At 33.7% G+C, this 15,869-nt stretch overlaps 2 protein-coding genes across 2 annotated transcripts; both read right to left on the bottom strand.

Moving 5' to 3' along the window:
- LOC100154757 (olfactory receptor 6C3-like) lies at window positions 1,174-3,525 on the bottom strand. Its single transcript, XM_005655580.2, has one exon. The coding sequence runs from the start codon at window positions 2,836-2,838 to the stop codon at window positions 1,900-1,902; it is 939 nt and encodes a 312-aa protein (XP_005655637.1). The 5' UTR covers window positions 2,839-3,525; the 3' UTR covers window positions 1,174-1,899.
- LOC110260678 (olfactory receptor 6C1-like) lies at window positions 8,685-13,998 on the bottom strand. Its single transcript, XM_021091768.1, has one exon. The coding sequence runs from the start codon at window positions 10,000-10,002 to the stop codon at window positions 9,067-9,069; it is 936 nt and encodes a 311-aa protein (XP_020947427.1). The 5' UTR covers window positions 10,003-13,998; the 3' UTR covers window positions 8,685-9,066.

Genomic DNA, 15,869 nt, shown 5'->3' with positions numbered 1-15,869 from the left:
GGCTATTTTGAAATAATCACTTACACATACGATTTCTTTAATTTCCCACTTAAATGACAAGTCTTCTTAATAGGAATAAAGTTAATAACGGCAAAGTTCTTATGTAAAATACACATCTTTTTGTCAGAAAAAATCTTATGTTCATTCTATTTTACGCATTAGAGTAGGGCATCTTCTTGGAAAATCAACTTAAGAGTATTTATATGTCAATCACACAAGATCATGCAATTCTGGATGTGAACTTTTTTTTCTGTTTTCCATGGAGTCTAATACTAAAATAATAATAAGGTTCACCCTACATTTTTAAACCATTTTTTGGTAACATTGTAATCAATTCATTGAGCCAGATTCTTCATGATATTCATGTACTATGTTCAGTTGAGAGATGCATATCCATGATTTGCTGAAAAACAAAACTTACAAAAAGAGATTTCCAGTTTGCAGGGAGGTCTTGACATTATTATTTGCTTCCTTCATGCTGTAACTATAAATTCTTATCTTAATTAGAGACATTTGAATATACTGAAGTTTAGACTTGATTGCTGATTGTAAGTTCTTAATCACTCAATAAATATATACCACACACTGTTGATAGGTATAGAGAGGAGAATTAAAAGAACTATAAATTGTTACAAAAGTTATGAGGAAGTTTATGCTGGTGTTATCAGATGATTCAGCTTTCAATAACTCTATATACAAACACCTTAACAGTTATTTTAAATCTTTGGAATATATATGGGCATTTTCATTATCAGTATCAGAGTTTAACACACCTTTTCTATAAAGGGCAATATATTAACAATTTAGACTTTGCAGGTTATACTGTCCCTGATGCAACTACTCAACTCTTCCCTCATAGTGTGACTGCATCTGTAGATAATCTGTAAATGAATGGATTGAGGTGTGTTCTAATGAAACTTTTAATAAAAGTAGGTTTTGGTCCAAATTTGGACCATGGATCTTAGTGCTCCCCCCATCTTAGATTTTCCATAAACATTGACCCATATAGTATTTCTTATTTAATATAAAATAATTTGAATAAAATGTGAAAATAATTGATGTAAGATTTTTTAGAGTTTTATTGAAATACATGTGATTTACAAATATTGTGATATAGATGTAAGATTTTAAAATTTAATTCCAACCTTTATTTTTTATAATGAACATGAATGAGAGCAAGCTTATAAAATATTTCCAGAGAAAAAGACAAGGTAAACATTTCTGCAGAAGAATAACAATTACAGTACCTCATAAAGTTGTTGGCAGGATTCAATGAGCCAATAAGGAGAAAAGAATTGAAATAGGTCTGGAATCTAGTAATTGCTGAATAAAATTTTATCTTCTACTTTCCTTTTTTCTCCTCCTCCTCATTATCATTAAAAGCATTATTATTAGTATAAAGAATTTGAATATATATGTTTCTAATCTTTTTAAAATATTTAAGTAGATATTTACATTGTATTTCCAACTCCCTGGTAATTGTGGTTATCTGATTTCACAAAAATGTCATAGAGAATAAAAATTTCCTGCTAATATTAATTTCTGGTCTCATTTCTTTCCTTCAGGTAAGAAGGAAAACTTCAGAAATTCACATCTATCCTCACACCCCTTTCATCAAGCTAAATAGCCTATGTCTCTTCAAAAACAAATCACTTCTCAAAATCGTAACATTAACCTGTGTTTTATATGCCATCCAATACATTTGAATAAAACAAATTATAGAAATTCTGAAGCAATATTCAACTTTATCCAAGGTACTGGGTTCAAAGTGGGGGAAATTTTAATATGGGAATGGACACAGGGAAAAATATATAGCTATTGTGAAAGCAAGAGTTGTGAGAAAGTATGAATAATAGAAGCATTGACAAGAACTTTATTCTCTTAATGCCACAAATATTTTCATTTACTTGAAAAAAACATAATCTTTTGGATAGTATCTTTAAAGGCTTGCTTCACTTGCTGGTTCCTCAGGGTATATATAAATGGATTCATCATGGGAGGAACAGAAGTGTTCAGAATAGCTACTCCTTTGGTCAAGGACGCCTTTTCTTTTGCTGAAGGGTTGGCATACATGAATATGCAGCTTCCATAAGAGATGGAAATGACAATCATGTGAGAGGAGCATGTAGAAAATGCCTTTTTTCTCTGACTGGCAGAAGGCAGTTTCAGGATTGTCTTCATGATGAACGCATAGGATAGAAGGATCAATGCCAGGGTGAAAAGCAGAATCACTATGGCAGAGTAGAAACCAATCACTTCCAGGAGCCATGTGTCAGAGCAGGATAGTTGCAGGAGGGGGAAATAGTCACAAGCAAAGTGATCGATGATATTGGAGCCGCAATAATCTAACCGGAGAAAAAGAACAACTGGCGGGAAGATATTTAAGAATCCTGCCAGCCAAGCGAAAAAGACAAGCAGTGTGCAGACTCTTTTGCTCATGATGGTTGTATAATGCAGGGGTTTGCAGATTGCGACATAGCGATCATAGGACATGGCCGTTAGAAGATAAAATTCAGTGATTCCCATGAAGATGAAGAAAAACAACTGAGCTATACAATTACCGTATGAAATAGTTTTGTCCCTGGTGACAATTGTGCCCAAAAATCTAGGAATGCAGACAGTTGTGAAGGAAATTTCTAACACAGACAAGTTCCTGAGGAAAAAATACATAGGGGTGTGTAGATGGGAGTCCACCAGGGTGAGAGTGATGATGGCCAAATTTCCCACGACACTTAATATATATGTGATAATTAAAAAGAGAAAAATCACAGTCTGAAGCTCTGGGTCATCTGAGAGGCCCAGAAGAATGAATTCTGTGGGTACTGTGTGGTTTTTCATTGCCAATCCTGTTTCCCCCTTGAGAACAGAAAATATGCATTCCCTTATAGAACATAAAATAGTTTACATAGGTTTGAGGAAAGCATATAACCTTTTTAAAATATCTATGATGATAATAATGCATGAAATTTAAAAACATATGATCCTCTCCAGTAACTCAAAGTTCCATCTGACCTTTCATTTGAGTAATGAATATTATCTCAAGTTCAATACTGACCTCTCTTTAAAAATACATCATCACAGGCCATGGACAAAATAAAAATCTTGTGATCACATTTAAATAGAGCTATTTCTTCTAAAGTTTCTTTAAAATTAAGCTTCGAATTATTCTTTATGATATTTAGCTTCTTTTGTAAAACATATGAAAATATTTTAATTGATTCTTCTTTCTTTCAGTATTATAAAAACCTGTAGGATTGTAGATAATCTAAATAACAGAGTTTGAATGCTTAACAGAGGCTATGCAGGCATCCCTCCACATTGTTTATTTTGAGAAACTGAGGCACACATAATTTAGGAAACTTTCACAAGTTTAAACTGCCAGTCAACATAGCACCTACCTCACTTTAGAACATGTGTTTATCCATGGCAATGTTTTGTTGACATTCTCTCCAAATTATGTTTTTAAGGGTTTAGTTGATGCTCTCACTTTTCCACATCCTTTTTTGTTTTCCTTTTTGGGATAAAAATGCCAGAAGAGGAGTTCCCGTCGTGGCGCAGTGGTTAATGAATCCGACTAGGAACCATGAGGTTGCGGGTTCAGTCCCTGCCCTTGCTCAGTGGGTTAAGGATCTGGCATTGCCGTGAGCTGTGGTGTAGATCGCAGACGTGGCTCGGATCCCGCGTTGCTGTGGCTCTGGTGTAGCCCGGTGGCTACAGCTCCGATTCAACCCCTAGCCTGGGAATCTCCATATGCTGCGGGAGCGGCCCAAGAAATAGCAACAACAACAACAACAACAACAAGACAAAAGACAAAAAAAAAAAAAAAAAAAAAAAAAAAAGCCAGAAGAATAAGAAAAGGTAACTTCTGCTACTAAAATAAATAATTGCCTAGAAACAGTTTACTTCATACAACACACAGTCTTTTTTTGTTGTTGCTGGGTTTTGTTTTTTGTTTTTTTTTTTTCTTTTTTTTTAAAAAAAAAAAAACATTGCTTTAGCAAATGAACAAGTAGAGAGTAAAAACATTTACTAGGAAGCAGATACTCCTTTAAATAGGGGATGTCTTTTTTATGTCTTATTTCTGTAACAGAGAACCATTTAACTGAGAAAAAAATTAATGAACAACCCAAGACATCACTGTGCTGCTTCTGTAGGAGTCCATTAATAGTCTTCTTGGGAGTAAATGACTATTTACTTTTCAGTATCAAAAAGGTCATAAATTCAAAAACACATGCAAACATACTTCAAAGTATGTGGATGAGATTGAATAATATACATTAAAATTGAATAAAAACTTTACTTACTTCCTGGTTCCTCTTGATGATTAGTTGCAAAGTGTATTATCTAATTTGTCTCCATGTTTATATAATTTCAGAGCTGGTAAATTGAGTTTGCAATTTATTTGGTTTCTGTTGAATCCTCAAAACAAGTATGGTGATTTAACTTTGTCATTGGCTCTCAAGGATTATAATTCTCATTATACATTTGACCCACACCATCCTTGATTCCTGATAATGCAAAATTTGGGCACTATTTTACTATAATACAGCTCATCCTGGCTTTTTCCCTCTTACCCAGGCTTCTGTACAAACTCAGCTACACTTGGGTGGACGAATAAAGCATTCTTACATTTGCCCCTTTTCATATAATACAAAACACCATTTATTAAAACATTTTCTTTGTATTAATGCAAAGGGTTTAAATGAATATTCTGGAATTCTATGATTATTTATCTATACAATTTAAGTAATATTTTCCTATAAACACTGCTTCAAAAAACAGAAAATAGGAATGTTCTTTTCTGTGTATGTCACACACATGGAGCTGGACTTATTTTATCTGTGTCTTTCTTGCTGTCTCAGGGGAATTCATTAAGAGTGCTAATGAGGCATCGTTAAGATACATGTGAATCTTTTTTATACATATGGATAAGAAAGCAAAAAAAGCAAAACAAGTCAAATTCATATGATATTGAGTCTGTGGAAATTCAATTTAGATTTAACTCTTCTATGATTGTATTTAAGGAATCCATATTTTTCTCCCAGAAATTCTGGACTTTTCATTAGGAGAGTTAGTGTGCTTATATCCTTTAAATTTTGACTTAACATCACAGAAATTGACAAACCCTACAAATCAGCCCCTCACCTCCACCCTCTGAGAGGCAGTTGTTGAACATTTACCACATTTCACTAATATTACTTATTTAGAACATGTATCTGCTATGTGGTGTGTACTCAAAATATATTTTGAATAAATAAATGTTTAAATAATTTGGTATATAGTTAATTCCTGGTAATCAATAAAATCTCAAAAACTGATTGCCACATGCGTTACTGTTAAAGAATTTGATAAAAATATGAAAAAACTCTATTTGGATACAAAAATAAAGGCAAAGCCTCCCACCATGGCAGATTTCAAGCTACCAATGTGCCCTTGCAGAAGGCAGAGGTGAGGAGAGACGTCCACAACTGGCTCATGGAATGTGGTCTAGGCAGCTCCAGCACCATTTTGTCTACAAAGCAGACAAAGATCCTGCTTCCATGGGGTGAAAATGTGAGAGATATAGACAGAAAGCATGAAGCTGACTCATAAATTCTATTGTATTCCATACACTAATAAGTATTAATGTTAATGAGAATTCACATTAATATTATTAATGTACAATTTTTCACATTGTACAACCATGACTGTTGTACAACCATAAATGTAATAAAATTCATTGAGTAATAAAAACAAGTATTTTTTTTTAAGGAAGAGAAACCTGAAAAGCCTTAGAAGTGGGAGCTACTATAATTTTAAATAAATTTACGTTGTTGCAAAGAAAGATTTTTGTTTCCCCCTTTCCAATATCTTTAAATATATTTTTCTTGTGCTAGTACCCTGGATAGAACCTCCAGCAGAGAAGTGAATAAAAGCAAAGACTTTTTTTATCTTGTAACTGATTTCAACAAGGCAGTTGCTACTGTTTTAAACATTAAGAGTGATGTTTGCAATAATTTTAAAATTATGAGTATTTTCAAATATACACTAGGATAGAGAACAGGAGAAATAAGTTTTATATACCAATCAGGTAGATTCAATAAATATGGAGATATTTTTATATTTGATTTACCTGTCTTTTTAAAAGTTTTTTTTTAAATTTTGTTAATATACTTCAAACCAGAATATAAACAGAATACTTTTTCACTCCTGTATATTTTTATTAATTCCTAAAATACATGTTTGGGTTTTTTTTGCTTAACCATGATGCAATTTCACAGAAAATTTAACAAAAAAATCTTTGATATCTTTTATTACCTTGCACATTCTTGTATATACCCAACTGTCCTAAAATATCATTTTTTTTGTCGACTTGTTCAAATTAAAGCCAAACAAGGAGCAAAAAGCATACCTAGTTGTGACGATATATTCAGATCTTTTATAATACTGAAACTGTTCTGTTCTGTTTTACTGAGACTTTCAAAAATCTTGACTCAACAACTGCATTTTATCAAACGTGAATATTTTTAAGCTTTATAACCTTTTTTATTTTTCCTCTTTAATATTTAAATGTGCTTAATTCCACAAATAGATTTCCTAAAGATAAATTACCTTTGAGATAAAATCATATGTAAAAAGAAATGGTCATTTTTCTAATTTCTTTGCTAATTATCTTCTAATTTATGGATCGAATTGCTGCTGAATTTTTACTTCTCATGTTATCTTTTGATATCAAGGACAACAGAGAAGTCCAAAAATGAGTTAGAAATATTTACCTCATCTTTTTCCCTGGAAAAAGTTTATAAGATTGCTCCCACTCACATTCCTAATAAAAAAATAGAAGTTGGACTTAAATTTTAAAATCTTACATCTATTGTTGAATTTTCAAATTTTAGTGAAATTACCTTATGTTAAATGAGAAAGAACATATGGTCAGTGTTTATGGGAAAGTCTAGGATGGGAGTCTGGGGGCAAACTGTGATCCATAGGCCAAATTTGGCTCACCACCTATTTTTATTAAAAGCTTTATTGGAATACACCTATGCCCGTTCATTTACACATTAGAGCTGCATTCACACTACAGAGGGAGAGGAGTAACTGCATCAGGAACACTACAGTCTGCAAAGTCTATATTATTAATATATTGCCCTTTACAGAAAGTTGGTGGACATCTGATACTGATAATCAAAATGCTTACACAGATTCTGAACATTTACAATAACTAATAAGGAGTTTGTATATAGAATCACACAGAGAGCTGAATCATATGATAATATCAGCGTAAATTCCCACATTAGCTTTTGTGATAATTTTACAATTATTTTCATTCCCAGGTCTACACCTATCTGCACTTTCTGGTCTATTTTATTGAGTGATTAAGAACCAGAATTATTAATGCTAAACGTCAGTATTTTCAAATGTTTCCAGGTAAGCTTAGAAATTACAGTTTCGTCATAAAGGAAATAATTCCGTGACATTCTTGAAAACTGGAAATCTCTTCAGCATTTTATTGTAAGTTCTTATCTTTGCTTTTCAGCAAATTATAAATGAGTCTCTCGCTTCAGTATAGTACATGAATATTATGAAGAATTTGGCTCAACTAATCGCGATTACACTCTTTCTTTTTAAGAAAATTGATTCTTAAAATTGAGTATATTTTTGAGTAATCTTCATTATTTCAGTTTTTGACTTCAGGGAAAACAGAAAAATAACAGTTCAGGGCCAGAAATGCAGGATCTTGTATGATCATTATATAAATTGTAATACTCAGCACATTTTACAATACAGTGTCATACTCTTAGGGTTAAAACAGAGTGAACACAAGATTTTTCTAACAAAAGAATCTCAATCGTACATACCTTAAAACTTTGCCATTGTTAACTGCTTTATTCCTATTAGTCAGGCTTGTTTTTAGGTAAGTGATTAAATGAATTGCATGGGTAAGCAATTATCTAAAAATAGCCATAAGAATGAGAAAGTTATAAAAACCCTTAGCTATTGATTATCAAAAAGACCAACTTAACATTAAGCATTTATTTAAAATACAATGGAGTCACAACAATTATAGTCATATTTGATAGCCAATATATTTATTTCTTCGTGGTTTTTAAAGAATTGTTATAGTATATATGTTAATTATGGAATTCTGAAGAAAAGGAGGGGGTGCTACTTGATAGTTTTCCATAGGCATCTATGTATTCAGAATATATTTTTGAATTGATAAAGTGGCAGAGAAAATTTTAAAATGGGTAATGAAAAACATATAAGAAAATATAGTTATATTATCTTTTAGTTGTACAGATTTTCACATAGTAACTAAGTGACCACACTGTGGAGAAGACAGTATCTTTAATAACGTAGTAAGACTGTCAGACAATGTTTACAGTCTTTGCGTACTAAAGGTAAAGATAAACATAACCTAGTATTTCTGAAATTTCTCGAAAGAATGATTCCCGTGAAGTCATAAAACACAGTTCTTTCTTGTGTATTCCTGTTCTGATTTTTTTCTGCCTTTCTTTAATTTTCTAAGAATTTCTGTGGAAAAAAAATGAAATTAGAAAATATTTTAGAGCTCCCACTGTGGAAGAGTGAATTAAGAATCCCACTGCAGCGGCTCAGGTTGCTATGGAGGTGCAGGTTTGATCCATGGCCTAGTGCAGTGGGTTAAAGGATCCAGTGGTGCTACAGCTGTGGCTCAAATTTAATCCCTTGCCCAGGAATTTCTATATGCCCTGGGTGCTGCCATAAAAAAAAAAAAAAAATTCAAAGAAGGAAATGAGGCCAGTCTCATAGTTACAGACTAGAAAGAACAGCACAAAGGAAGGAAAGTGCATGAGAGAAGGAAGGGAATTTGAATGGGGAAAAAAAATGAAAAATAACTTACACGAGAAGAATTAGAATTTAAAAGGAAAAAAGAAAAAAAAAGATATATGCAAATATCCTTGGGAACCTGCTGGCAATAAAATATAAGCAATGAAAAATAACTCTAGGGAGGCTATGTGGAAAGTAATATATTTTGAAAAGCCTGAATTTCATTTAACTGCTCTTCATTATGCCTCTAAAATATGAAACAGTACTTTTATCTTTTCATTTCCTGGAGAAAAATGCAACCTTTCTTGCCATGTCCATGAAGGCTCTCTTGACCTGCTGATTCCTTAGGCTGTAAATAAAGGGGTTCAGCATAGGGGCTACTGAGGTGTTTAGCACGGCCACTCCCTTGCTCAGAGACACCCTGTCTTTAGCTGATGGATTAATGTACACGAACATGCAGCTGCCATAAGAGATGGAGATGACAATCATGTGGGAAGAACACGTGGGAAAGGCCTTTGTCCTCTGACTAGTAGAAGGAATTCTCACAATCGTTCTGATGATATATATGTAGGACAGAATTATTAATGCCAACGTGAACAATAGAATAAACACAGCAAAGGAAAAACCCATCATCTCTAGGAATTTGGTGTCTGAACAGGAAAGTTGCAAGAGGGGAAAATAATCACAGGTAAAATGGTCAACATTAGACTTGCAGTAATCGAGGTTTAAGAACAACATGAGTGATGGGAATATGATTAAGAATGAAGCCAGCCAAGAAGCAAAGATCAGCAATATGCAGAGTCTAGGATTCATGATGGCCAAGTAATGCAGAGGTTTGCAGATGGCGACATAACGGTCATAGGACATGGCGGCCAAAAGACAAAATTCAGTGACTCCTAAAAGAATGAAAAAAAATAACTGAGCCATGCAATTATTAAAAGAAATAGTTTTATCTCCTGTAATAATGGTGCTCAGGAACCTGGGTATAGTGACAGTTGTGAATGACACCTCTAGTAAGGAGAAGTTTCTGAGGAAGAAATACATGGGGGTCTGGAGGTGGGGATCCAGCAGGGTCAGGGTGATGATGGTCAGGTTCCCAGTGATGCTGAGCAGGTAGGTGATGAGCAGAAAGACAAAGACCACAACCTGAAGCTGTGGGTCATCTGAGAGTCCCAGGAGGATAAACTCTGTTACTACTGTGTAGTTTCTCATTTTTGCTCTTCTCCTGCATAACCTATTAGAGGAGACACAAAGAAAAGACTTAAAGAAAAGGAGGTTGTCTTCAGAAGTAAACTTATTATGCCAAGCTAAATTAAGAGATTTAAAAAACAATTTAATGGAAATAGATAACTTGTTTTAAAGTAGTTTTTACTATATGACAGGCTCTGTTTCACATGGAATTTTTTTTTTTTTAATAAAACCCCCATTTTACAGATTGGAACCAGACTAAAAAGATGTTTAAGAAGCTTATCTAAATCCCATATCTCAAATGGGAAGAGGAGGGATTTTAATGAAGCCTTTCCAAGTATTTGAAATACTGGCGGAGAAGGGCTACCTGTTGACTTTAAAAGCCTCCCCTGAAGGATATCTTTCTGAGTGACTGTTTTCTTGGCATATTTTACTTTTCTATATTATACTAGCAAATAATACAAGAAATTAGGTGACACAATACAGGAAATGAGATGCCTTCACTGGGGTTGAAGAAAAGACAAAGGGGAGGCTTTTTAAGTCGACAGATAACACTTCTACTCCTGTAAGATCCCATTTCTGGGATATGATCTGTCAGACATTCCTGGGATGTTTTGGTGAATTAATGAAGAATACATCCAAGTCTCTAAGGCATTATTTCATATTTTCCTTCCTAAATACTCATCCAGATTATTTTCTTCATCTATGGAACTTATGATAACAAGCTTTATATTCCTTCCTGTATCTTTCTTTTTAAAGCATTCTAATGTCTCGAATATGTCATTGTTGAAAGTGAGAAATAACCTATTCAATAAACAAATACTTGCCATTTTGTAAAATAAAACAACTGGAAATGATTTTCAGGACCTTTCCTCCATCCCATAGTCAATTGTAAGGATGTCCTCTTAGAGAAAAGAACAATGGTATCCCCCACATTGTCTAATTTAAAGAAACAACATTATTTAAATGTTTACTAAAGATTAAGAGATTGTTTTTCCTAATTTTATTTAAATTATGAGAAGCTGGGTGGAAGGCTCCCTAAATTCCATGGCATAATTGGAAACATAAATTATCTTCCCACATTTTCTATGTGTACTGAACTCCCTTTTCTTATATTAAGACCCTAAGAAGTCACCTAAGAAGTCATAAGAAATGTTGTGAACATGTATATCCTCAAGGAAATTTGCACCCTCAATATTAGCTCATGGTTTTCCGAGTCTCTGTCTTTCTCTCTGACTTGACGTTCTTTTTCTTGGTGTTAGGTTTTTATGCTAGGTTAATTTGCCACAAAAGAGAACAGATTATTGGTTTAATTCAGGTTCTTTGCAGATTATTACCTCAAGACTGCCTTGAATAGTCCTACAATTAGTTCAGAATTCCATTTCTCTGAGCCCTCTGAAAAAAAAAAAAATGGCCTTCCTTTTTCCTCATGGAAAAGGGGAGTCAGATCAAATCAGTCAGATCAAAGCAGTATAAAGAGGAATAATGAAGGAAAGCCTGAAATCATCTAAATCACTTGCAAAATCTGTGGGTTTTCATTGAGAAGTTCTATTTCCTGATTGTCTCAGTTTAACTAGTATCTACATTTGAAGACAATTTTCAACTTAAAAAGGAGAAGTTCTTATAAAAATATGGCATCAGGATTTAATTTTAACTTATAACGTGTGGGGTTTTGGGAGCAACATCTAGGCTTTCCATTCCAAAAGGAACGGATTATAAAAACAACTCTTTCTGAGTTTTAGGTTTTTTTTTTTTTTTTTCACTGTGAAAATAATAATAGTTCATAGAATTATTGTGAGAGCTAATTTAAAAGTAAAATTATATTATTTAAAAATTTTATAGCATGTACTGCCACACAGTAAATATTGTTATCTTTTTATTCCTAAAAATAAGATCAATTATCATATTAAGATAGTCTCACAATAAAATAGTAATAAGAATTTTTGAGGAAACTCATTTGAGAGACAATGCTCAATCTTTGCCATTCACTCATTACAATAACCCTATGCTGAGTGTGGAGAAGTTGACATTGAGAGTTTAATATAAACAAGGTCATACAGTTGGTTAATGATAAAACTAGAATTCTAAAGTTTTTCTTGCCTGAACCTGAAGCAGGTACTACTTATCAAACCCATATCCAATGAGTAAGCCCAAACTCAGAGAGTAATTTTCTGAAAATCACTAAAGAAATAAATTAGTATGATGAACAGGAAACGTAACTATGCTCATCGTTCATAACCCTTGATATATAAAGAAATGGCAACCCCAATTTATTCCACTGAACCTGATGAAAAGTTGAACTAAGAATTAATAAATCGGTGCTAAGAAAAGGAAAGTTTTCACTGGCTTCAACTTTACAATCTTACCTCTATTTGTCATACAAATGCATTACATCAGTTGGTAGAAATAATGAAAAAAAAATATTGGCAACTATTTTGGGTTTAAGTTAAGAAATCCAACATTTCTAAAAATCAGTCTATCTCAACACATTTGTAATTACTTCATTTCTGTAGCTAAGATTTTTTGATACATTTTCCTTTGTAGTCATGAGAGCAAAAATATTGAAGCAAAGCAAGATGTGGATTTATTTTGGGTCTTTCTGGATGTCGTTATCTATACAGATTTTAACCTGCATAAGCCACACGTCTTATCTACATTTATGCCCAGGGCTCATGGGAGATACCTCAGTGAGTCAAATGTGCCAACAGGGGCCATGAAGAAAATACACTACAGTTTATAAACATGTTATCAACATTTGTACCAATATTGAAATAGGAAACTTGAGGATAATATACAAATAGACAAAATAGTGTGAGAAGTAGGCCAACAGCATATGGAATATTTTGCATACTCTCTAAATGAGAGAGTATCTAAATGTGCAACGGTTTTGGAAAAGGTTTCCTAAATTTCCTGAATAAAAATTTCTCTGAATAAGCCTTTTTTCCCCCCCCTTTGCTGATTAAAATACTGGGATGACTTCTTACGTGGCAACGTTACATTTGATAAGGGGCAAGTTCTCCAAGAAGTCATAAAAATTCTCAAAGACTATGCACCCAACAACAGATAAACTATGGGAAGCCATAAACTAATAGAATTACAAATGTATAGATGAATACACTATCACATTTGAAGACATCAACACCCATTGATCAGAAATGAACATGCCCATCAGACAGAAAATCAATAGGGACATAGAACTCAGCAATGTCATCAATCAATTGGTTAAAATTGACATCTCTAAAGTACTTTATCCAGTAACAGGAAAATCCATGTTCTTCTCAAGCTCACACGGAACATTTACCAAGACAGACCACATTTTGGGTCATCAAATACACCAAACAAATTTAAAATATAGAAATAATACAAGGTCTCTGTAAAAGGTAATGCCTGGAAGAAATATCTTCAAAAGAAACATCTGACAAACAAGTGTTATACAAAATAGCCAAAGAATCCTTAAAACTCAGCAATAAGAAAACAACCAACCTGATGAACAAATAGGCAAAAGACCTTAAAAGACTCTCCCCAAAGAAGATATACAGATGGTAAATAAGCATGAAAACATGTTCGCATCATAGGTCATCAGAGAAATGCAAATTAAAACAAGACTTTCCTGTACACCTATTAGAATGGCCAAATCTGGAACACTGACAATATCAAATGCTGGTGAGGATGTGGAGCAATAGGAACTCTCATTTATTACTAGTGGGGATGTAAAATGGGACAGCCACTTTGGAAGGCACTTTGACAGTTTCTTCCCAAAGTCACCATACTCTCCCTACAATCCATCAGTCATGCTCCTTGCTATTTACTCAAGGGAGTTAAAAACAGGTCTTCACAAAATGTGAAAATGTTCTGACCTTTGTTAATGTTTTTTTCTCATTTCTGTGCTCTACCAGTGTTGTATATCCTCTCTCTTGGATTCTAGAGCTCTCCTGAAGGTACTTTCTCCTATGGATGGTTGTTAAGTTGATGTTTCTATTGGGATATAAGGCTGAAGCCTCCGGTTTTTTTTTTTTTTTTTTGTCCTTTTGCCTTTTCTAGGGCCGCTCCCGCGGCATATGGAGGTTCCCAGGCTAGGGTCTAATTCAGAGCTGTAGTTGCTGACCTTCGCCAGAGCCACAGCAACAAGGGATCTGAGCCTTGTCTGCCATCTACACCAGATCTCACGGCAATGCTGGATCCTTAACCCACTGAGTGAGGCCAGGGATCAAACCCACAACCTCATGGTTCCTAGTTGGATTCGTTAACCACTGTGCCACAACGGGAACTCCAAGGCTGAAGCCTCCTTATTCTGCCATCTTGCTGATGCTACTCTTCCCTACTTTAGTTTGTTTTCTAGTAATATTTTCCAAAGCTAACCATATTCTGGGTCATAAACTGGTTCAAAATAAACCAAGCATCAAAAATTTTAAAGAATTTCTAAGAATTGAAAAAAAATCTGAAGTATTTAGTTAAAAACCAATAACAGTCCTAATACTAGTATATATTAATAGTTCTAAAAAAAAGGAGTTCACATTAAATATTCCAAGTGAGTATAGGCAGTATGATTAGGGCTTCCGTGTGTCTGATAATCTATTCTTGTTCTTCCTGTTGGTTGGTTAAATGTGAGCACATTTTTTTCATAATTAAATTTGTTAGACAGTTATTTTATGTACTTTATTGATGCACATAACTTCAATAAAAATTGAAAGACAGTACTCTCAAGGTGACCCTGAATAGGAAGACGAGGAAGAAACCTGAGTAATTGTACTGCAAATAAAGACACTGTAACTAAGACTGTGTATTAGTTTTAAGAATCAAGAGGACTGAAACATCTCGATGCCTCATATTAAGAGCTATTTCATGCCAGCTTTATATTGTCGATAATATGGATATTTATTAAACTTGTTAATGTGGTTCTCCACCATAAAGTTCTCTACTGTAAAGGTATTTCACTCTCCTAATTAAAAATTACTTTACAGCGATATTTTGTGCAGTGCAGGGATATTCTGACCACATAAATATTATGTTCCCTAACAAATTTTTATCTATTATACTCATTCTTTATTATTTATTCTCTAATCTATTATGGCAATATATAATAGTATAACATTAACATGATGGTTATTTTTCTAAATCTACTATTCCTTCTACATTTATTAGTTGGAATTTTATCATAAAGAATGGCATTATCTTCTCTAATCCTATTACCACTTTACTAATTTATTTTGAAGTGTTTTTCTCCTTAACATGTTATTATCTATTTTTATAATTATTTCAGTACCCCAATTGCCCTATTGTCAGTTAGAATTCTTTCTACGTGAACACTTTATCATTTGTCATGTTGCTACACTTTCTGAGCATTTTTTTGGGAGAGACCAGTAAGATATTCCAGGTCTTCTTGTCCTTAAAATATTTAGTCCCCCATTTCCCCAGTTTTCAGAGGTTATTTTAGTAAGAAATACTAAAGTACTTAGAGTCCAAGATTTGGATGGTTTGTGTACTTCTTGTTATTAAGTTATCATTTTTCCTTGGAAATTTCATGATGGAGAAAGGAAATACATTAAAAAACATTGCATCAGAGGAGTTCCTGTCGTGGCTTGGTGGTTAACAAATCCAACTAGGAACCATGAGGTTGCGGGTTCAATTCCTGGCCTCGCTCAGTGGGTTAAAGATCTGGTGTTGTCCTGAGCTGTGGTGTAAGTGGCAGACATGGCTCAGATCCCATGTTGCTGTGGCTACGGCGTAGGCCAGTGGCTACAGCTCTGATTAGACCTCTAGCCTAGGAACCTCCATATGCCTTGGGTGTGGCCCTAGAAAAGACAAAAAAAAAAAAAAAAAGACAAAAAATATTGCATCACACTGACATGCCTTATTCCAGTCCAACAGCACAGAGTTCTTCAAGTTCTTTT

Source organism: Sus scrofa, chromosome 5, assembly GCF_000003025.6.
Source record: "Sus scrofa isolate TJ Tabasco breed Duroc chromosome 5, Sscrofa11.1, whole genome shotgun sequence".
In the NCBI taxonomy this organism is placed as follows: Eukaryota; Metazoa; Chordata; class Mammalia; order Artiodactyla; family Suidae; genus Sus; species Sus scrofa.
Note: the sequence above shows the minus strand (reverse complement) of the source record. Positions and strands in the feature narration are given on the sequence as shown.

Excerpts from the sequence above, each read along its gene's own strand:
- LOC100154757 (XM_005655580.2), bottom strand. The coding sequence starts at position 2,838 with ATGAAAAACCACACAGTACCCACAGAATTCATTCTTCTGGGCCTCTCA.
- LOC110260678 (XM_021091768.1), bottom strand. The coding sequence starts at position 10,002 with ATGAGAAACTACACAGTAGTAACAGAGTTTATCCTCCTGGGACTCTCA.